This window comes from Crassostrea angulata, chromosome 10 (assembly GCF_025612915.1).
Source record: "Crassostrea angulata isolate pt1a10 chromosome 10, ASM2561291v2, whole genome shotgun sequence".
Taxonomy (NCBI): domain Eukaryota; kingdom Metazoa; phylum Mollusca; class Bivalvia; order Ostreida; family Ostreidae; genus Magallana; species Magallana angulata.
Genome location: NC_069120.1, coordinates 5,803,612 through 5,821,957, shown reverse-complemented (window position 1 = coordinate 5,821,957; position 18,346 = coordinate 5,803,612). Strand labels below are relative to the sequence as shown.

The 18,346-nt window shown below is 33.0% G+C and overlaps 2 protein-coding genes across 2 annotated transcripts; one reads left to right on the top strand and one right to left on the bottom strand.

Annotated features, from left to right (window-relative positions):
- The first annotated feature begins 134 nt into the window (after nucleotides 1-134).
- On the top strand, nucleotides 135-7,560 carry LOC128168382 (uncharacterized). The gene is made up of 9 exons (XM_052834651.1): nucleotides 135-222; nucleotides 1,520-1,664; nucleotides 2,291-2,510; nucleotides 2,639-2,728; nucleotides 4,459-4,530; nucleotides 6,327-6,453; nucleotides 6,583-6,692; nucleotides 6,992-7,085; nucleotides 7,325-7,560. The coding sequence occupies exons 1-9, from the start codon at nucleotides 135-137 to the stop codon at nucleotides 7,504-7,506; spliced, it is 1,128 nt and encodes a 375-aa protein (XP_052690611.1). The 3' UTR covers nucleotides 7,507-7,560.
- A 2,333-nt stretch (nucleotides 7,561-9,893) lies between these two features.
- Nucleotides 9,894-17,630, bottom strand: LOC128165431 (glutamate dehydrogenase, mitochondrial-like). The gene is made up of 12 exons (XM_052829952.1): nucleotides 17,175-17,630; nucleotides 15,211-15,411; nucleotides 14,776-14,862; nucleotides 14,492-14,580; nucleotides 14,205-14,303; nucleotides 13,896-14,033; nucleotides 13,676-13,813; nucleotides 13,163-13,243; nucleotides 12,202-12,325; nucleotides 11,899-11,993; nucleotides 11,321-11,383; nucleotides 9,894-11,139 (listed from the first exon to the last, which is right to left on the bottom strand). The coding sequence occupies exons 1-12, from the start codon at nucleotides 17,566-17,568 to the stop codon at nucleotides 11,020-11,022; spliced, it is 1,629 nt and encodes a 542-aa protein (XP_052685912.1). The 5' UTR covers nucleotides 17,569-17,630; the 3' UTR covers nucleotides 9,894-11,019.
- Between the last annotated feature and the right edge of the window lie 716 nt (nucleotides 17,631-18,346).

The following is an 18,346-nucleotide window of genomic DNA, read 5'->3' as shown; positions in this document are numbered from 1 at the left end:
ATTTATGTTTAATAAGTTGAAAACAAAACAATTCTTATTTTTCTTATTTTATATCTGGATCATAATAATAAAGAGCTAAAATAGTAATTAAAAAAAGTGATGCGCATAACACATGTATAAGATTCCTTTTCGAAATGAAGTATTTACATGAATACATAGTGGAGTCAACAGCGAACAACTTATTTAAAAACAGTCCTTGCCTCAACATGGCGGCCACCATGGGTTAGTATGGAGCAAATTAATTATGCATTTAAAAATGTATCTTTATGCAAAATAAAAGAAAACATATGAGATGAGGTGTTTAAAATGGTATTTTACTTGTTAAAAGTATGATAACATGGACAGTTTTATGATTTATTCTTTTTAAATTTTGTGTTATTTAAAAGATTTTATAGAGGCAATTCGAAATAGATTCTTTTTACATTAACCTGTGGGATGTTTGGATGAAGCGAATTCATTCTCTTGAATCTCTACCTGGTCAATGTTAAATAATCATATAATCAGATAATCATTTCATGAAAAATAAATCAGTAAATTAGTTACACATTATATTACATTATGTTGATTGTTTACATCATTCCTAATGAAAATCCCTATTTAACTCTAAATTTAAATCAACTTAAAAGATGTTATACACTATGCTCAGAAGAGGTAGCATTTACATTTTAGTGAAAAATAATAGAAGTAATCGATTGTTAATTGATTACTTGTTTTAAAGTCATCGATTACAGGACAAAAATGGGTGTAATCAATTACACAAAATTCCACTATGTAATTGATGATTAATCAATTACATTTTTAAGTAATCTTGCCCATGCATGAATTTCACATAACTTTGAAAAAAAAATGTATTGGTGGTTACAATGCATTATCATTTCAAGACTGTCTTAAATTGGTTCTATGTTTAATATAACCCGCATTCATAGGTTTAGGAGAAATTATGTTTTAAAAAACCCAAACAACCCCCTATTATGATTTTAGGTTTCCTAATTTGTTTTTACTGAAATGCTGCAATCTGCAAAAATTTGAAATTTTTGGAACACATTATTGACTATATATCAGATATTTATTGGGGTTGTCTGGAAAGATCATTATTGTAGAGGTAGCTAACATGTAAATAAAATTCTCAATGAAATTTTACGGATTAAGTGAATAAAAACCATTTGTTTGAAAAAATTATTTTTAATTTTATTGCCATCCCTCATAGGTCTGGTATTTTGTAGTGGTGTTAAATGTAGAATTAGCTTTGGGCAGCCCAAAGAACAGAATCCTAGGTCTGTCACTAAACTTCTTTACACTTTGATGTTTACAAAATTTGAAAAGTTTTACCTATTTCCAGTAAGTACTAAGGGAAAAAGCTTTTTATATACTCACAGCACTTGATAAAAAATCTTTTTTGTATCTTTTAGACATTTTAAATTTTAAGAGCAAATACTGTTTTTTTATAATTTAGTACATTTATGTTTTCAGTAAAGAAAAAATTGCTTTGTATTCATTATTAAAGGTTTTCTTTTGCTAGCGCAAAGATTATCCCAGTTACGAGGAATTTCCAACTTTCTCACTGCCACAACACCGATGCTAGTGCCAGCATGCACATTAAGCAAACGTAATATAAAAGCGTACAAAGATGGTGGCAAAGAACAGAAAAGAGTCTGGGCACCAAGGTGATTATTAATGAAGACTTTATATAAACACTGCCATAATCGTAAATAGATTATGATATAGTAGAAGACGTCTAAAATTCAACAGTTGGAGTTAATTCACAGTTTCAGTTGGGAGAACAAGTGTAGTTCAATCAATATCTTATAAACCCTATGCTAGAAAGACACAGTAGTACCCCTTTAGCAGTGGATGACCCCTATTGATCTGAGGTCAACAGGTCAAACATCAAACTACCGGTACTCTGAACTCTAGACAGTATCCCGAGATTTCTTTGCTTGACAGACATCAAACTTGCTACACAGATAATCCTTAAGAAGTAGAGATCCCCTTTTGATTAAGAGGTCATAGAAAGACTGATGGTTTCTACTTGTGGTATTTCATCTTTGATAAACCATCAAGAAATCAAGGGCCAATTTTCATCAATAACATCTGAAGTCTTTAGGGCATAGTATTCATATGATCAATACATTTTCCTTAGTTCAAGAATTGATAAATCACAAGAAGATGATATTAAATTTATTGCTTACTAGTCATTAATTATCTTTGATTGGTCTTCCAATAACCCTATGCCATATCATATTTCCATGGTCAGAGCTAAAGTTATATGATGCTAGAATTGTATTTTTAGAATAAAGAAAACAATTTTTGAGGAGAAGAAACAGGATGCTGAGTTTTTGTCACGAGTTCCTGAGGACAGTATTTATTTGATGGAGTTGTTCCCCGAGTCAGAATTCTCCCTCCAAGACGCCATTAAATTACAAAAGGATTACGCTGATCCTTTCATTATGAACAATATGGACGGTGTTATATATCTGGACATCCTTTGTAATATGAGAACAAAGAAGCAGGTGCATTGATGGGACGATAGTGGTTTAATCTTTATTTCTTATTTTAAAAAACCTGATTAATATGACAATTTTAACGTTCTAGTTTATTTATATTTTCCAGCATGCATTTGTTCAAATCCTTTTTTCAGACCAAATTCATATCTGAATTCACAGAGAGGTTGTTTTTTCCAAATCCCTTTGAAGTTGAATTACCAAGGAGATGCTTAGTTATCTGTAAGGTAAATAGAATTTATCAGAACACAATGAATTTTAAATATTAATTATAAATAATCCTTTAGCAAGGCAGCTTTTCTGAATCAGTTTTAATACAATGAAGGTAATCATACTCATTCTGTTTTATAGAAAAATCATAAAGATTCACTCATTTCATTGCATGAAATGTAGATCTTTTTTTCTAGTCCTTTAAAATTTATTTCATTGCATATGCTGATTATGTGTGAGCAAATCCAAGGGTATCCCTATTCCATAAGTGTAATGATGAAACATTTCATAACATGACCTCAATGTATTGGATATAATAAGAGATGATCATCAGTGTGTCATCTGATAGAGTAATCCTAAGATAATTGAGCCAAAATTTCAAAGTACTGGTAAACATACACTTAGTTGTGCCATTGGAGCAGTTTTTACATCAGTAAACTTGACTATCAGAGGGATGAGAATAATTGATACATATGGCTCCCTACCCATATTTTTCATAGACTCTAGGTGATTTATTCTTTAGCCAGTAATACAGTAAAATGCGGTTATAGCGGAATCCTAGGGACCAATGGATTTACTTCCTTTTATCAGTAATTAGTTGTACTTGTATAATGATTTCATGATAATAACTTTAGCAAATTTACTTTATACATGTTTTCTTTCACCATACCACAATTTTTGCTAATTGGGCTTAGAATGAAAATACATTCTTTTGATACCTTTAATAATTGGATTGTGAATTGAAGAATTTATGTGAAAATAAATTCATTCAAACTATTATGTTAAATGGTAGTGCAAACTTTTTAAACTGTAGAGAAATTTGTCATAAAAAAGTTAATTTTCATTATTATTCACTTCTACGGAGCTCAAAATCAGTTCGCTATATCTGTAAATTCTTTATATCCAAATTTGTTATAAACTGTAAAATTTTGTAAATATTTGTTAAGAATTTTACCATGGACTCACAAAAAACTTTGCTTTATCCGAAATTTGCTATATCAGTGTTTGACTAAACGATTGCTACTGTATTGTGATAAAATTATAAAATTCATGGCAAATTTTATATCATTTTGATATTAAACATTTTTTTGTACCAAAAGTTGAGTACTGTTAAATATCTAAATTAAGAGGGCTCCATGATGGTGGCTGTTCATATAATTAAAGCTATATATGTACCTCCTTAGACAAGTAGCTTTGTATAAAGATATTACTGTTAGAAAATGTTAGAAATTTAAGGATAAGATATTTTGATTTTTTCTTTACTAAAGATTAGATGATGACCAAAAAGTTCATATTTGAAAGTGTAAGGCAGTTCTGATGGGGAATTTGCTGACCCCCAGCCTCCTTAACCACTTAAAAAATTTACTTCTAGCTTAAGGTGGAATGAATTAAAATAAAAATTTTATTTATATCAAAGTTTCCTTTTTTTATCTGAGTTTTCTAAAGAAAAAATCATGTAATTGAAATGGTGAAAATGGCAGGGAGGCAGCTTGTATGGATAACTCCTCCAGACCTACAGTTTTTAAGATACTAAGTTGTTGTTTTGCAGATCAATGCATATTACTTGGGTTTTGATATTTGATAATTAATGAAAAAAAAAAATCTCCTGTTGTGTTTATCAATGTAGAGTTTGGATGGATCATGGATACTGTTCACACAAAAGAAAACCTGGTTTGCTATCACATTGACAGCTTTTCTCTTGTTATAAGAATTTTAATACTAAGACCTTTTGTTTATTTTCTTCCAGACTGAGGAGGAAGCCTTAACAGCTCAACGATTAGGAGCAGTATTCGCAGGGGATGAAACCATTGCACAAAGGGCAAGTATATCTGTGCACTGACTAACCAGTGCTACTGATTGTATTGTTGATGGACAAATCAGTACTGTTGTGTGTAATGATGACTGACCAACCAGTGCTGCTGTGTGTATTGTTGAGTGACCAACCAGTACTGTTGTGTGTATTGTTGACTGACTATCAGTACTGTTGTGTGTATTGTTGACTGACTATCAGTACTGTTGTGTGTATTGTTGACTGACCAACCAATAATGTTGTGTATTGTTGACTGACCAATCAGTACTGTTGTGTGTATTGTTGACTGACCAACCAGTACTGCTGTGTGTATTGTTGACTGACCATAAGTACTGTTGTGTGTATTGTTGACTGACCAACCAATAATGTTGTGTATTGTTGACTGACCATCAGTACTGTTGTGTGTATTGTTAACTGACCATCAGTACTGTTGTGTGTATTGTTGACTGACCAACTATTACAATTGTGTGTATTGTTGACTGACCATCAGTACTGTTGTGTGTATTGTTGACTGACCAACCATTACTGTTGTGTGTATTGTTGACTGACTAATCAGTACTGTTGTGTGTATTGTTGACTGACGAACCATTACTGTTGTGTGTATTGTTGACTGACCAACCATTACTGTTGTGTGTATGGTTGACTGACCAATCAGTACTGTTGTGTGTATTGTTGACTGACCATCAGTACTGTTGTGTGTATTGTTGACTGACCAACTATTACAATTGTGTGTATTGTTGACTGACCAATTAGTACTGTTGTGTGTATTGTTGACTGACCAATCAGTACTGTTGTGTGTATTGTTGACTGACCAACCATTACTGTTGTGTGTATTGTTGACTGACCAATCAGTATTGTTGTGTGTATTGTTGACTGACCAACCATTACTGTTGTGTGTATTGTTGACTGACCAATCAGTACTGTTGTGTGTATTGTTGACTGACCAATCAGTACTGTTGTGTGTATTGTTGACTGACCAACCAGTACTGTTTTGTGTATTGTTGACTGACCAACCATTACTGTTGTGTGTATTGTTGACTGACTAATCAGTACTGTTGTGTGTATTGTTGACTGACCAATCAGTATTGTAGTGTGTATTGTTGACTGACCAACCAGTACTGCTGTGTGTATTGTTGGCATACCAACCATTTGTATTTACTGACCCCATGGTGTGTACAATGATTGACTTTTCATGTCTATTGTGTAAATTGAATGAACAAACTTGACTATCTTAAGTATTGAATGTAACTAAAGGTGACTATTCTTGGTATCGGCTGACCAAACATGACTCTTGTGTATCTTGACCAATTAACCATGACAATGTGTGTATAGGCCAACTAGCCATGACAATTGTACGTTTTGACCAATTACACATTAGAAGTGTGTGTATTGACCAATTAGCCATGACAATTGTATGTATTGACCAATTACACATGAGAAGTGTGTGTATTGACCAATTAGACATGACAATTGTATATATTGGCCAATTACACATGCAAAGTGTGTGTATTGACCAATTAGCCATGACAATTGTATGTATTGGCTGACTAAACATGGTGCATGTATTGATTGTAATGACTGTTATGTTTTTTCGACAAACAAAGTTCCTTTTGTTATGCAGCAATGGCAGTCTTTAATTTTATGCATTCTTTCAAGATAAATTTAGTAGCTTTTTGGGGTATTTCTTAACTGACAAAGAAATATAATTGGATGTTTTTGTGCATTACTACTGACACTTGTCATGATTTGTTAAAAAATTGCTGTAATACACCATTTAAGTGTTGTCAGTCTTCATTTTCTTACAGTTAGACCGTAAAAAAGGAGATATAACTGCAAATGATTACGATATTGTTTTATGTACCAATGAGATGCAGGATGCGTTGTTCAATTACCGCAATCTTCTCAAAAACAATTACCCCTCCGAAGAGACATGTGAGTACCAAAATATTTGATTTTTTGTTAAACTTTCTTTTAAATCATTGGTAAAGTGACTCATGTACTAATGTAGCAACTACTGGTAATGTAGCAACTACTTATGTAGTGAAATATAATAAATTTCAGTCTCCCTTGATAACGATGTAGAAAAAATGATGTTGAAACAGAAAGAGAGTGTCAGCTTCACCTGTAAAAAGGAGGGGTCCCTGGGCAGGATACAGATCCCTATTGGACAGGTAAGTGTTTGTAAAAATGTCAGGGAGAGTTTATGGAGGGAAAAAAGAGAAGCACTCTCCCAAAAATGTTAGATTATGTTACTCAGAGGGCTTCATTACTTGTATTGTATGGTAAAAGATTAAATATCAAAAAGGCTAAACATATATAAAATACATGTATTGAGATGACTACATGTATGCACTTTGTTGTAATAGTAAATACTAGCTGCAATTATTTTTTTTTTGGAGGGGAATTTAAAAGACTACATGTATCATTATTAAAGTGATATTTGGTACATAAATGTGTTGTTGTGTTTTAGTTAAACCTGGAAATAGACCAAATCACAGAAAACTATGACTTTTTCTTTTCAACCTTATTAAAACATCCTAAAGTGGCACAGGTCCGACCAGGAGGTAAGGAGCAATGGATCAGCAGGCTTAAGCTCATCACTTTTGTGTGTAATTATTGTATATACTGAAAACAAGATTATTGAAATTTAAAATTAAATCAATGTATAATGTTTTTATTGAAAGTCACTATTATTTTTCAACTAAAACGTGCACAATTTTAGTGGTTATGGATTGAAGATTTCGGGTACAACATTGTGTACCTTTTCATTAAGTAATGCAATACTGGTAATTAAATTTTGCAGAGAACTTTGTTACGTCTGCACGGTTACTGGTGCCCCCATGTCCTGAACAGCTGAAGTTAAAGGATGATGAACTCCGTCGTATTGACACACCTGCTAACAAGAGAAAAGCGCCACAAAAAGACTCTACGTCAGAGAAAGTTGACAGTGATAGTTTTACTGGGGATTTATTAATGAGTGCCTAATGCATGTACTTGTAGTCTTCCTTTTTTTTCTTATTAAATATGCTTTATGATATGGATATGTGTCAGTTTTACTTAGCCATAAAAATACCAAATTTGTTTTTGTGGAGATGGTTGTATGATCATTCATATAATATGTCCACCTCCAGCCTTTTGAATTTTATTGGTTACTGTGTACAGCTTCAATTTAAATCTAATATACTACTCCTTGTATTTTGTTTACACATGTAAAATTATAAAAACTTTGAATTATCATTCTTATCAAAGAACATGCTTCTCCTCTGCAAATTTTAACCTAAATAAAATGTACACAAATTTAAAGCATGGGGTTTGTTTTTGGCTCATTTTAGCCATTTCATAAAAGCTTACTACTTTTGTTTAAAAGTTGCTAAATTTGCCCCCAAATGTATACTTTATTGGTTTGCAAGATATCTTGAAACACTGCGGCAGCCAAAATTATTAATTTTCTGTTGCTCCCATTCATTTCCATGCCTTTTAGGAATTAAAGGGTGATGGTTAAACACAAAATGGAAAGTGGAATATATATATAGTTATCATGAAACAAAACCACTCAAAAAAATTTATAAATAAAACCAGATACCATTTCATTTAGAATAAGTGTTTATATCTCGGCAAACTTTTTTTTTTCTTTACACAAAATGCATCATTACAGTAAAACTTGTTTAGTGTAGACACAGACATAGCAAACTCCTGAATGGAGCCAAGTTCTGTGGAGTCACCAGCAAAATTCCTTTCAAATCCATTTGGAATTGTATGGTCATAGTGAATGTACAGAGAAAGCAAATTGAATTTGAGTGATGTAGAGATTAAAAAAATTTAAAAATTTACATTTCATACAATGAAAATTTTAATAGTTTAAAAAATTAACAATTACAATTAACATAATTGTTTTAATAAACGACTATGTGCGGTATGGTCAAATACATGTATCTGCCCCCAATTTTAACCAATTTTTTATTAGTACATGTATCGTATAAAAATCAAATCTTAATTCAGAAATCATTGTACAGAAGATGCCTATCATTTTAATCTCGATTTTAGTCATCATTGCTCATTCGCTATTTATGTATGACGTCACCTAAATGACCTAATTCCTGCAAATTTGCAAACAAATGAAAATATTCTCATTTTTGCTTTATATTTTGCATTAGGACGTATAGAGCGCAGGTCTGCTCAAGTACGATTTTAACATATGCATTTCTTTAGATAATCATACACATTATACAAAATAATGGTACTTGAGCAAGCCTGCGCTCCATGTTTGTCAGTATAAAAATCATTGGAAAACGCCCATATTTTGCTACAAAACATTGATTTATCAAAATAAGGCAATCTTCATGATGTCATTTCTACATTATGACATCACTGTGGGGATAACCTTTTACACACCTATTTTCAATATGATTTTAACTATCTTCCACCTTATTTTTAAAGCTCTTAATAAAATTTTAATTTTGGGGGCGAAAAATGCATAATACCGCACGTAGTCCTTTATTTAATTCATTTTTCACGATGTTATACAATATAATATGCTGGTAAGTTGGGGCAGTTTTATGCTTTATAAACCATGAAGGTTTCCAAAGAGCATATTTTCATGCCATAAAAGCATGAATAGAAGTAATGTAGAGGAGAACAGTTATTTATAGCAAATTCACTAAACTTATCACTACGAATCAGTTATACCGATATTATTACAAATTAGGTTTGTTACTGACTGTCCACAGAAGAATGTTGGGTTGTTAAAATCCAAAGAAGGCTGAGAGAAGCCGAGCTTGTTACATGTATTTATCATGACTGTAGATAGTGACAAACCTAATAAGTGTATTTTTTTGTCAAGGACCTATATTTTTTATATCAATAAACTGAAGAAAGAAATACATGCATAATGAAAAATGACATTACGGCCAACATGTTGCAACTTACTGACAATAGAAATGTACCTGTAGTTGGCAATTATGTGACGCATTTCATCCATTGACTTTGCAATATTTTAGTCTGAAGTTAAATAAGTACAGATATCCATTGTTCCTCAGGACTTGGCTTTAAAGTTTGAAGGAAGCTGCACAATACGTTATATTACCAGAATCCTCAACCAAGGCTAGGATGACCTTTATCAACAGACTTCCACCGAGTTGTGTTCTGTCACTGTTATTCATCCGTTCAACCTCCATAGCATTAGCCAGTGAAATCTGATTTGAGTTCCAAGAATAAAATTTCTGCATTGGATCCTGGTAAATGATATAACCAGGAATGAATTTGAAAATACTCCCAGTACAACATTTAAGTCAAGAAACCCCGGTACATCACTGTGATAACTATATAATAAGACCACAGTGTGCTTAAATTCATGTGAAATAAGAACAAACAACTTCATTGCTAATATCATCTATTTTATCTCACACATACATATTCTATTGGTATTCTCATCCTTTTATTTCAAACTTGGTGAACAAGATGCATTAGAAAAATGGTAAACAACTCTTGATCAATATCACATGAAAGCAGTTCAAATGAATACTTTCACTTTTTGTTGAGGAACAACATCAATTTGGGATGTGAAAAAAGGAAGGCATCACATTGGTTAAACCTACATAACAATGTACAGTACACATAAATCGTGTGTGATCAGTCCAACCTTCAAGCAGTGCAAAACTATAAATCAACACATAAAATTCTGGAAATAAAAACAAGAGCCGCAAAATAAACAAAGAGAACCTGTTTGTTTTCAAAACAACTATATAAATGCAATAAAACTTTCCCCAAAATGACGTAAGTACATGTAATTCTTTATATTTTGTGCTGTTAAAACAGAGACTACTAGGTGCAGGGATTGAATCCTACACTGTGGAGATTTCAGCTGCCTATCAGACCCACTCCTTAACTACTGATACAGTTCCCCCATACGCTGATCGAGTATTTTCAGATGTTTTATTGCAGGTTACAGACTATCTAATTCAGTGAACTTGCAATACTACTGTTCAATACCAAGCTCAAGCTAAGCAACTCACCACATTAACTCAAGGGAAATAGAATTCTACTAAAGGTTTCTACAATACAATAAATATAGTTAATTCATCATTAGTTTTGGGAACATCTGAACACAAACTGCATTTTGTTCATTTAGAGGTAGTGTCTAACTCATTTTCTGACTAATAGGAATTATGCCAGACATTTTATTACAAACATTAAATATCTTCTTTAGGGTGTTAGGTGCAGACAGCTGAGATTATAGATGGACAAAACTCTTACTACAGGTTACACACTTGTACATAAACAGTACAAATATAGTCCTCCAATCAGGTACTCCATTGTTCAACAAAATATACTAACAGATCCTCTTCCTCTAAAATCACACTAAAATTAAAATCCCAAAGTTTGGGTCAACAGACAGTACAAAGATCAAATAAAGGGGCGCAATAGTGAAAGTAATGTATGAAAGCTCTGTATGTATTGTTGGTTAGATTCAGGATTAATGCCCTGTGGGGCCCCCACTGTCTATGTGAAGGTCAGACCAGCCTCCTCGTAGACCTTGAAGATCTTCTTAATGGAGGTAATGTAGGCTGCAGTGCGAAGATCCAATCCCAGGTTATAGGTCATAGCGGTGTCCATGATGTTCTGTAACAAAGGCAGCCAGATTTTAGTCTAAGAAACTTAAAGTAGAAGCTCTGCATAATATGAATGGGTCATAGATCAGACATGGTAATCTATAACAGTACTGATTCTATAACATTACTGACTGAAAGCAGCTAGCACAGTGAGTGGTCAGCTCTCAGCAGGCTTATTCCCTCTCACTTACCCTGGCAGATCTCATCATGGTGTACTCCAACCCTGAGTGGACAATATCTTTCTCTGAGGCACCCTGTAACCATGGAAACATCAATTAGAATACATCAGGTATTAAAAAATGACAACTGTAGCTGACTTTTTAAAATTTAATCAACAATCCAAATCTACAGCAGACACTAGTAGAGTCACATTACACATGTCTGACAGTAATAGTGTCACACATCACATGTTGGACACTAATAGTATCACACTAGTATTGTTACATTACACATGTTGGACACTAATAGTGTCACACTAGTATTGTTACACTACACATGTTGGACACTAGTATTGTCACACTACACATGTTGGACATTAGTAGTCTCAAAACTACACATGTTGGACACTAGTAGTGTCAAATTACACATGTTGGACACTAGTAGTGTCACACTACACATGTTGGACACTAGTAGTGTCACACTACACATGTTGGACACTAGTATTGTTACATTACACATGTTGGACACTAGAAGTGTCACACTACACGTTGGACACCAGTAGTGTCACACTACACATGTTGGACACTAGAAGTGTCACACATGTACTTACGGCAATCCTCTCCTGGAATTCACGTGATGGGATGATAGGAATGGATTCCTTCTTTCCTCCTCCAAATTTCCTCTCCAAAGACTGCTGGACACTTTCTGTAAATAGAAGTATAAAAGCACACATGAAAACAAATATATTGTGTGCAAGACTTTGTAACTTATCTAATTTTTAATTTAAATTCTATATAGTATCATGTATGCCCAACCACAACAACAAATTACGAAAAGTTAAATATTAGCATTATGATTAAAATGGTATTACCCTTCTGACTAGCCAGACGTGTTAACAGTTATTAGCACTCACCCAATAGATACTGGTTGGAATCCCTTTCGTACTTGAAGGTCAGGCGTCCATAACTGACGTGATTTAGATTTTTCAACCACTCAAAATATGAGACAGTCACACCACCAGCATTAATGTACAAATCCTACAAAAAATCAAGTTAAATTGTGACTGTTATTCATTATGGTATAAAATTGCTTATTTAAAAATAAGTAAGGTATAACAAAACAACTAAATACAAATACACTGTATATTATGTTTCAATTCAAAGCTGCATGGTCTGATTTTTTGGCTAGTAGAGTATAAATAATTTTCCATACAAACCGATTATCTTGGAAAGTTATAGACTTTCTGTCTATTTAAACCAGCAGATATTCAAAGAAAATAATTTCTTTATGGGAACACATTATAAACAAACTAAATGCATCATGGGCATGTTTTTGACCCCCATAGGATTGGGTTTATTCAACCCCAATATTATGCACTGATAGTAAAGCAAACAAACTTCAAAAATATTTGCCAAAACATTATGACCTTTATTTGTAGCAATGTCAAAGTTGTAATACAATCGTACCCATGTCAAGGTTTTTTTTTACATCATTTTCTTAGTGAAATAAGGATTAATTGATCGGGAAAACCACTGAAATGTCTATCATTATACTCGTGCCTACATAACCGTTGTTTAAAAGCGTACACAAAATTTACTAAATTTGGACTAAGCAGCTTTAACACCTTACGTTTATCATCTATCAAAAGCATGTTATATTTAAAGAATTTTTCAAATCATTTATCAAATTGTAAAATTTTCCTCATATGATGTAAAATTTACAGTACCAGGTAATCCAAAGCGTGAGAAAAATATCATCAAATTTGAATCTTTTTAAAGTATTAAGGTGCACTATCTATTGTATCTATAGCTTACATATTCCAGTAGGAAAAATAAATATCAAATTTTTCACCTTTATGTGTTTCAGATACTCACAGGAATCACTAGGACTTTTCGCTCAAGGAAGATTTTGTCTGCTCCCATAGTGGTTGGGCCATTAGCACCTTCAGCAATTATCTACAAAAATTGTCTATTTTTTACTAATTTATTTCTATTCTTGAAAACATCTCCGTCTTAAACAAAAAGAGACGTTTTCAATAAACTTATGTATATTCAAATAAAAGTATGTACAAATTAATGTCATTTTTTTAATACAATAAGGCTTTGTTTCTATAATCAAAATTCATTAATAAATGTGAATAATTTCTATATAAGAGTATTTTCAAATACACTACTAAAGAACTATAGTTTACAAGAAGACAATAGAGATAATGATATTCTCATAGTACAAGTGTTCCACAGTCAACTCTATAGCTTTGCTAATGTATTACATACAACATACAAATATCAATACAAGTTTAACTGAAGCAGTTAAGAGAATCTAACTCAGAAACAGTCATATTTACAAGTTTTAACCTGACCTAACAGGAGGAAAAGAGACCCACATACCTTGGCCTTCACTTCATGGGCGTTTTCTTTGGTCAGTTGCCTTTCACTGGCTGCAGGAACCAGGATGTCACATTCTGCCAACAGAAGGTCTCCGTCATAGGGCTTGGCCTTGGGGTATCCACTGATGGTTCCATGTTCCTGAACAAAACAACAAGAGGAGCCATTTACAGTACAGTCACAACACCCTGGCCTGATTTACTGAACTAGACTCGTTACTCACCAGTTTGTAGTCCTCTAGTTCCTTTGGATCGATTCCATTTTCATTGTATATACTGGCATCTAATTCCTTCACTCCTATACACTTAGCACCGGCTCTGTGGAGATATCTCATGGAGTGGAGACCCACATTACCAAATCCCTAAACACAACGTTATACATTGAATTTCTCTGCTTCATAAGATGTAGAACTTATCAAAACAAATCCCTTTCTACTCCTTTCTGTTGGACCATTAATAAATGCACTTGTTTATTATATATTATAAATGAAAGTACAACAGAATATGAAAGTATTAAATGTAACACTCTGTACCTGAATAACAAAGGTCTTGTCTCCAAATCCTGGCATCAGTCCAATCATGCTCATGTAACTGGCTTCATTGATGAAGTTCTCAATTCCATGAAACACACCCTACAATATGAGAAAATCATGCATAAACAAATATCAAGAAATATGCAGTAATGACCACACTTTAAAAGCTTTTCTCTTGTGAGTTAATGCAGTTTATCCTAGGTAACAGTTTACAGTGCAGATAACATTTAAGATTACATCTTGATTATAATGTTACAGTAAATAGGACACAATTAAGATGGACTTACACGGCCTGTGGCAGAGATACGGCCATGAATTCCCCCCTGAGTGATGGGCTTCCCAGTGATACATGCATGAGCATTGATATCATTGAAGCCTGTGTACAAAAACAAGATGTATAAAAAATCAAACAACAATCTAAGAAATATACTGCCATAGTTTTAAATATGAATTGTGACATTTACAATTAACTCTTGACTTGCAGAAAAGTAGAAATTTGATTGCTAACTGTTACAATCTGTTCTAGCGCTTGCTGATTTGATGTGGAAAAATGTCAACAGATAAAACATACCAAGAGTGTTGGCGTATGTGTCTGCAATCCAACTCATTTCCCTCTCTCCTGTTCCCATGTCAGGAGCAGGCACATCAATGCCAGGCCCTGTAAAGAATAATGATCAAAATCTAGTTTTAATGCGCCATTTGATTGGTTAAACAAATTCATCTATATTGTATCACATACCGTAACTTGTCTGTCACAATATGATGTGCGAGTAAAACATATTAATCCACTTGACAATTGCACTTCATTTTTTAGAATTTGTTGTAGAAAATTAATTTATAAGGAAGGAATTTATTTTCAATCTATGTTATACAAGTATAACACAACTTTGGATAGCTAAAGCTTTTATAAACTGTGAAGTATTCCTTAAATAAAAACAGTTAACTTGTTTGAATGTTCTAAATTAACAAAATGCCAAACTTTCCACTGATTTCTCTTGATACGAACCTATGAAACCTTTCTTGGCAAGTTCCACAGCAAATCTCCTGGTGATTTTCTCCAGTTCTTTCTCCGAGTAGTTGGCAGGGTTGATTTTCACACCCGCCTTGGCGCCTCCAAAGGGGACGTCCACAACGGCACATTTGTAGGTCATTAGGGCAGCTAAGGCTTTCACCTCATCTTCACATACATCCAAGCTGTATCTTATACCTGTGTTATAATAATTAACGTTCAATTGTACATGGTTTATATTCAAGATCAAAATTTTATTGCCTCCCCTTCCTACATCCGATAACTGGATGATTAGACCAGGCTTGGTAACCATAAAAGTTAGATAAACTCATATTTAATCTCAGTCCTACTTTCACATTAAAAAAAATATGGTAGTAAAATGAAACGAGATCAAAAGTAAGCTCATCTAAATTCTACAGCCTCCAAGGCAAAAGAATGTTTCGACATTAAATTTTTTATGCTCAAACTTAAAAACTACCACAAGCAGTGCTTCTTAACAATATTAAGGTAAAAACCTAAGGGAAATCTGAACCTTATACAATGGTTAATCCAAATAATTTTTAATTCAAAAGTGAAAGTCTAAAGCCCTATCCATATTCAACTACATTTTGAATATTTTGCAATTTTTGCATGTTAAGAATTAGCAACAATAACAATTTTTTATCCAGTTTGCCATAGCAACAAAACTTTTACTTTACTGTCATTACATGTATTTCAAATATTGTCAGTGATGCATGTAGTCAATATATCTGACTTTTTCCTGGCTATTTTAACAATTTTGATATTTTACTTTACAGGAAAATGTCAGACCAGGCGCCATTATGTAAAAAGAAAATATGCTGCCTTTAGCTGGAGGTGCCATTCTCAGCTTGATTTAAATATATGAATTCAACTCCCTATTTTGATAAGCACACTGATGACAAATTGTTTGATAAAAGTGTGTTCAAGCAGTCTGTTTATGGGGTATAAGAACACATAAATGCGGTATTAGTGAGTAACATAAAAATAGTTGTTTTATTAATTATACTCTGTCGCAAGTTCCACCACTTTTTTGCTTGATATTTCATTAATCATAAATATCCCTGTGCCAAAATTATATTCATCTATTAAAATGGGAAAAGTCCAGATTATTTGTTTTGGAAACGCTCCATAACACTTCAGGTTTTAATACACAACCAAAAATAAAAATATCTACAGGGATTTTGCATAGAAACAGCCATTGAAGAACCCAGATGATAACATTGAATAATTGTGCGAGATATTCAAAGTGACTTCTGAATGGATAAAAGATGTAATAAAACATTTCCCATAAATCTCAGAAATACTTTTTCGTTTGTGTGAATTTTTCTGAGTGAAAAAGGATAATGTGTCAATGAAGATATCTTGGATATTTTCCTTATCATATATTTCCAATGTATTTCTTTCACAGGTATATGTATTTTTATGAGAAATTGTCCAAATATGAAGGAAAGAATAACATGGGACAGACCATAATTGTAATTTAAACATTTGATTCAACTCAAAGATATTGAAAATTGAGCTGAGAATTGCCAGTTTTCATACAGGTGCTTGTTTCAGGCAAGTAAAATATCAAAATCATTAAAAAGCCTGAAAAACGTCAGATTTTTTGGGATTATGTTGCATATTAATGTATAATTAACCCCTTCACGGTAACTGCAGTACTGCTCTTTTGCAGGGCAAAATGATAAAGTTTGGTGAAATATGACGTAACGTTAATTGTTTCATTTACGTCATTTAATTATCTATCTACTGAAATTTCGGCAAAGCATATCATTTTGCCCTGCAAGATAGCAGTACCGCAGTTATCGTGAAGGGGTCTATATGCAGTACAATTTCCTAACGTCAGAAGTTTGAAGGACATGTGCTTCGAAATAAATACTTGCTTATACTTAAAAATTTAAGAATATAGAAGATATTAAGTGTATTTTTTTTTATTTTACCTCCTTTGCAAGGGGTACGATGCTGGCTATGCTGCGCTCGCCATGCTTCAATGATTTCATACTCGCCGTTGTCACGTCTAATCGGAAAGGTGATCTCGATCATGTGGTTTGCTGGTTTAATAATTTTAAGGATACCTTTCACCTTTTTAATCTTCTCCTCCACAGGTGCACGACTTCTCATACCTTTAGCCAGATCATTTTCTATCAAAGCTGATGCCCTGTCGTAAAATTTGTCAACTGTTTGTGAAAATGTTAAACTATCGTAATCTTCCTCGCCAACATCGGTGCTGTAACAGCTCTTCTTGTTCAAAATCCAGGCAGAATTTGATGGATTGTTTCTGCCTCCCCATTTAGAAACACTTTTTAGGACTTCTGTTGATAGTGTACGCAGCATTTTCTACCAGTTGTGTCGAAATGCTGCTTCTTTCACTTTTCTACAAAATAACCTTGAAAGAAAGTATGTAAGGATGTTTTTGATTGGATATTTTCTGAATTACGTTAGAAGGTGTGTCTAACGTTCGATAAAATACACCAATCAAAAGCGACGTCGTATAAGCTCAAGTTCAAGGACACACTTCGAGTTTGTTTACAACGATAACAAGTCGGTCATACTAATGTACGCACTGGACTGATAAGAGAAACAACTGATGCTAAAAGCTTGATATATGGTGTTTAATTGATAACTATGGTAGCTTTGTATCCCAAACCGAATTTTCCTCAATAAACTTGCATTCCGTGCAATATAACTAAGTTTGTTATATAGTTCATACAAACTCTTCACATCGAGATATAATTCATACAGTGTATAGTATTTGACAGATGACTTTTTTTTGTAAAAGGGAGTAGCTTTCATCAATAGACTTGCACTCCGTGCAATATTACCAAGTCTGCTTTATAGTTCATACAAACTGTTCACATCGTTATACAATTGTTCAAGTTCGAAAATTTTAGAATATCAAAACTACTAGATGCACGCGTGATATGCAAATATATAAAAATGCTTTAAAATTCATAATAATTCATATCACAAATTGTAGCATACACGTTATTACTGTTCTTGAGAAGATGATGATCGATTCCCTGTGTTTTATACCAATATGTTAAACTTAAGTACTTCCTGAAGGCTTCAACATTTGTTTATGTGTTAAAGTTTGTACAATCTATATAAATCA

Bases quoted from the DNA above. Each gene is read 5' to 3' on its own strand.
- LOC128165431 (XM_052829952.1), bottom strand. From the start codon at position 17,568: ATGCTGCGTACACTATCAACAGAAGTCCTAAAAAGTGTTTCTAAATGG. The intron at 13,814-13,895 runs GTGAGTAACGAG...TGTTTTGTTCAG, and splicing joins AACTAGAGGACTACAAACTG to GAACATGGAACCATCAGTGG. The intron at 11,384-11,898 runs GTAAGTACATGT...CCATGGTTACAG, and splicing joins AATTCCAGGAGAGGATTGCC to GGTGCCTCAGAGAAAGATAT.
- LOC128168382 (XM_052834651.1), top strand. From the start codon at position 135: ATGAAGTATTTACATGAATACATAGTGGAGTCAACAGCGAACAACTTA. The intron at 6,454-6,582 runs GTGAGTACCAAA...AATAAATTTCAG, and splicing joins TTACCCCTCCGAAGAGACAT to TCTCCCTTGATAACGATGTA. The intron at 6,693-6,991 runs GTAAGTGTTTGT...GTTGTGTTTTAG, and splicing joins TACAGATCCCTATTGGACAG to TTAAACCTGGAAATAGACCA.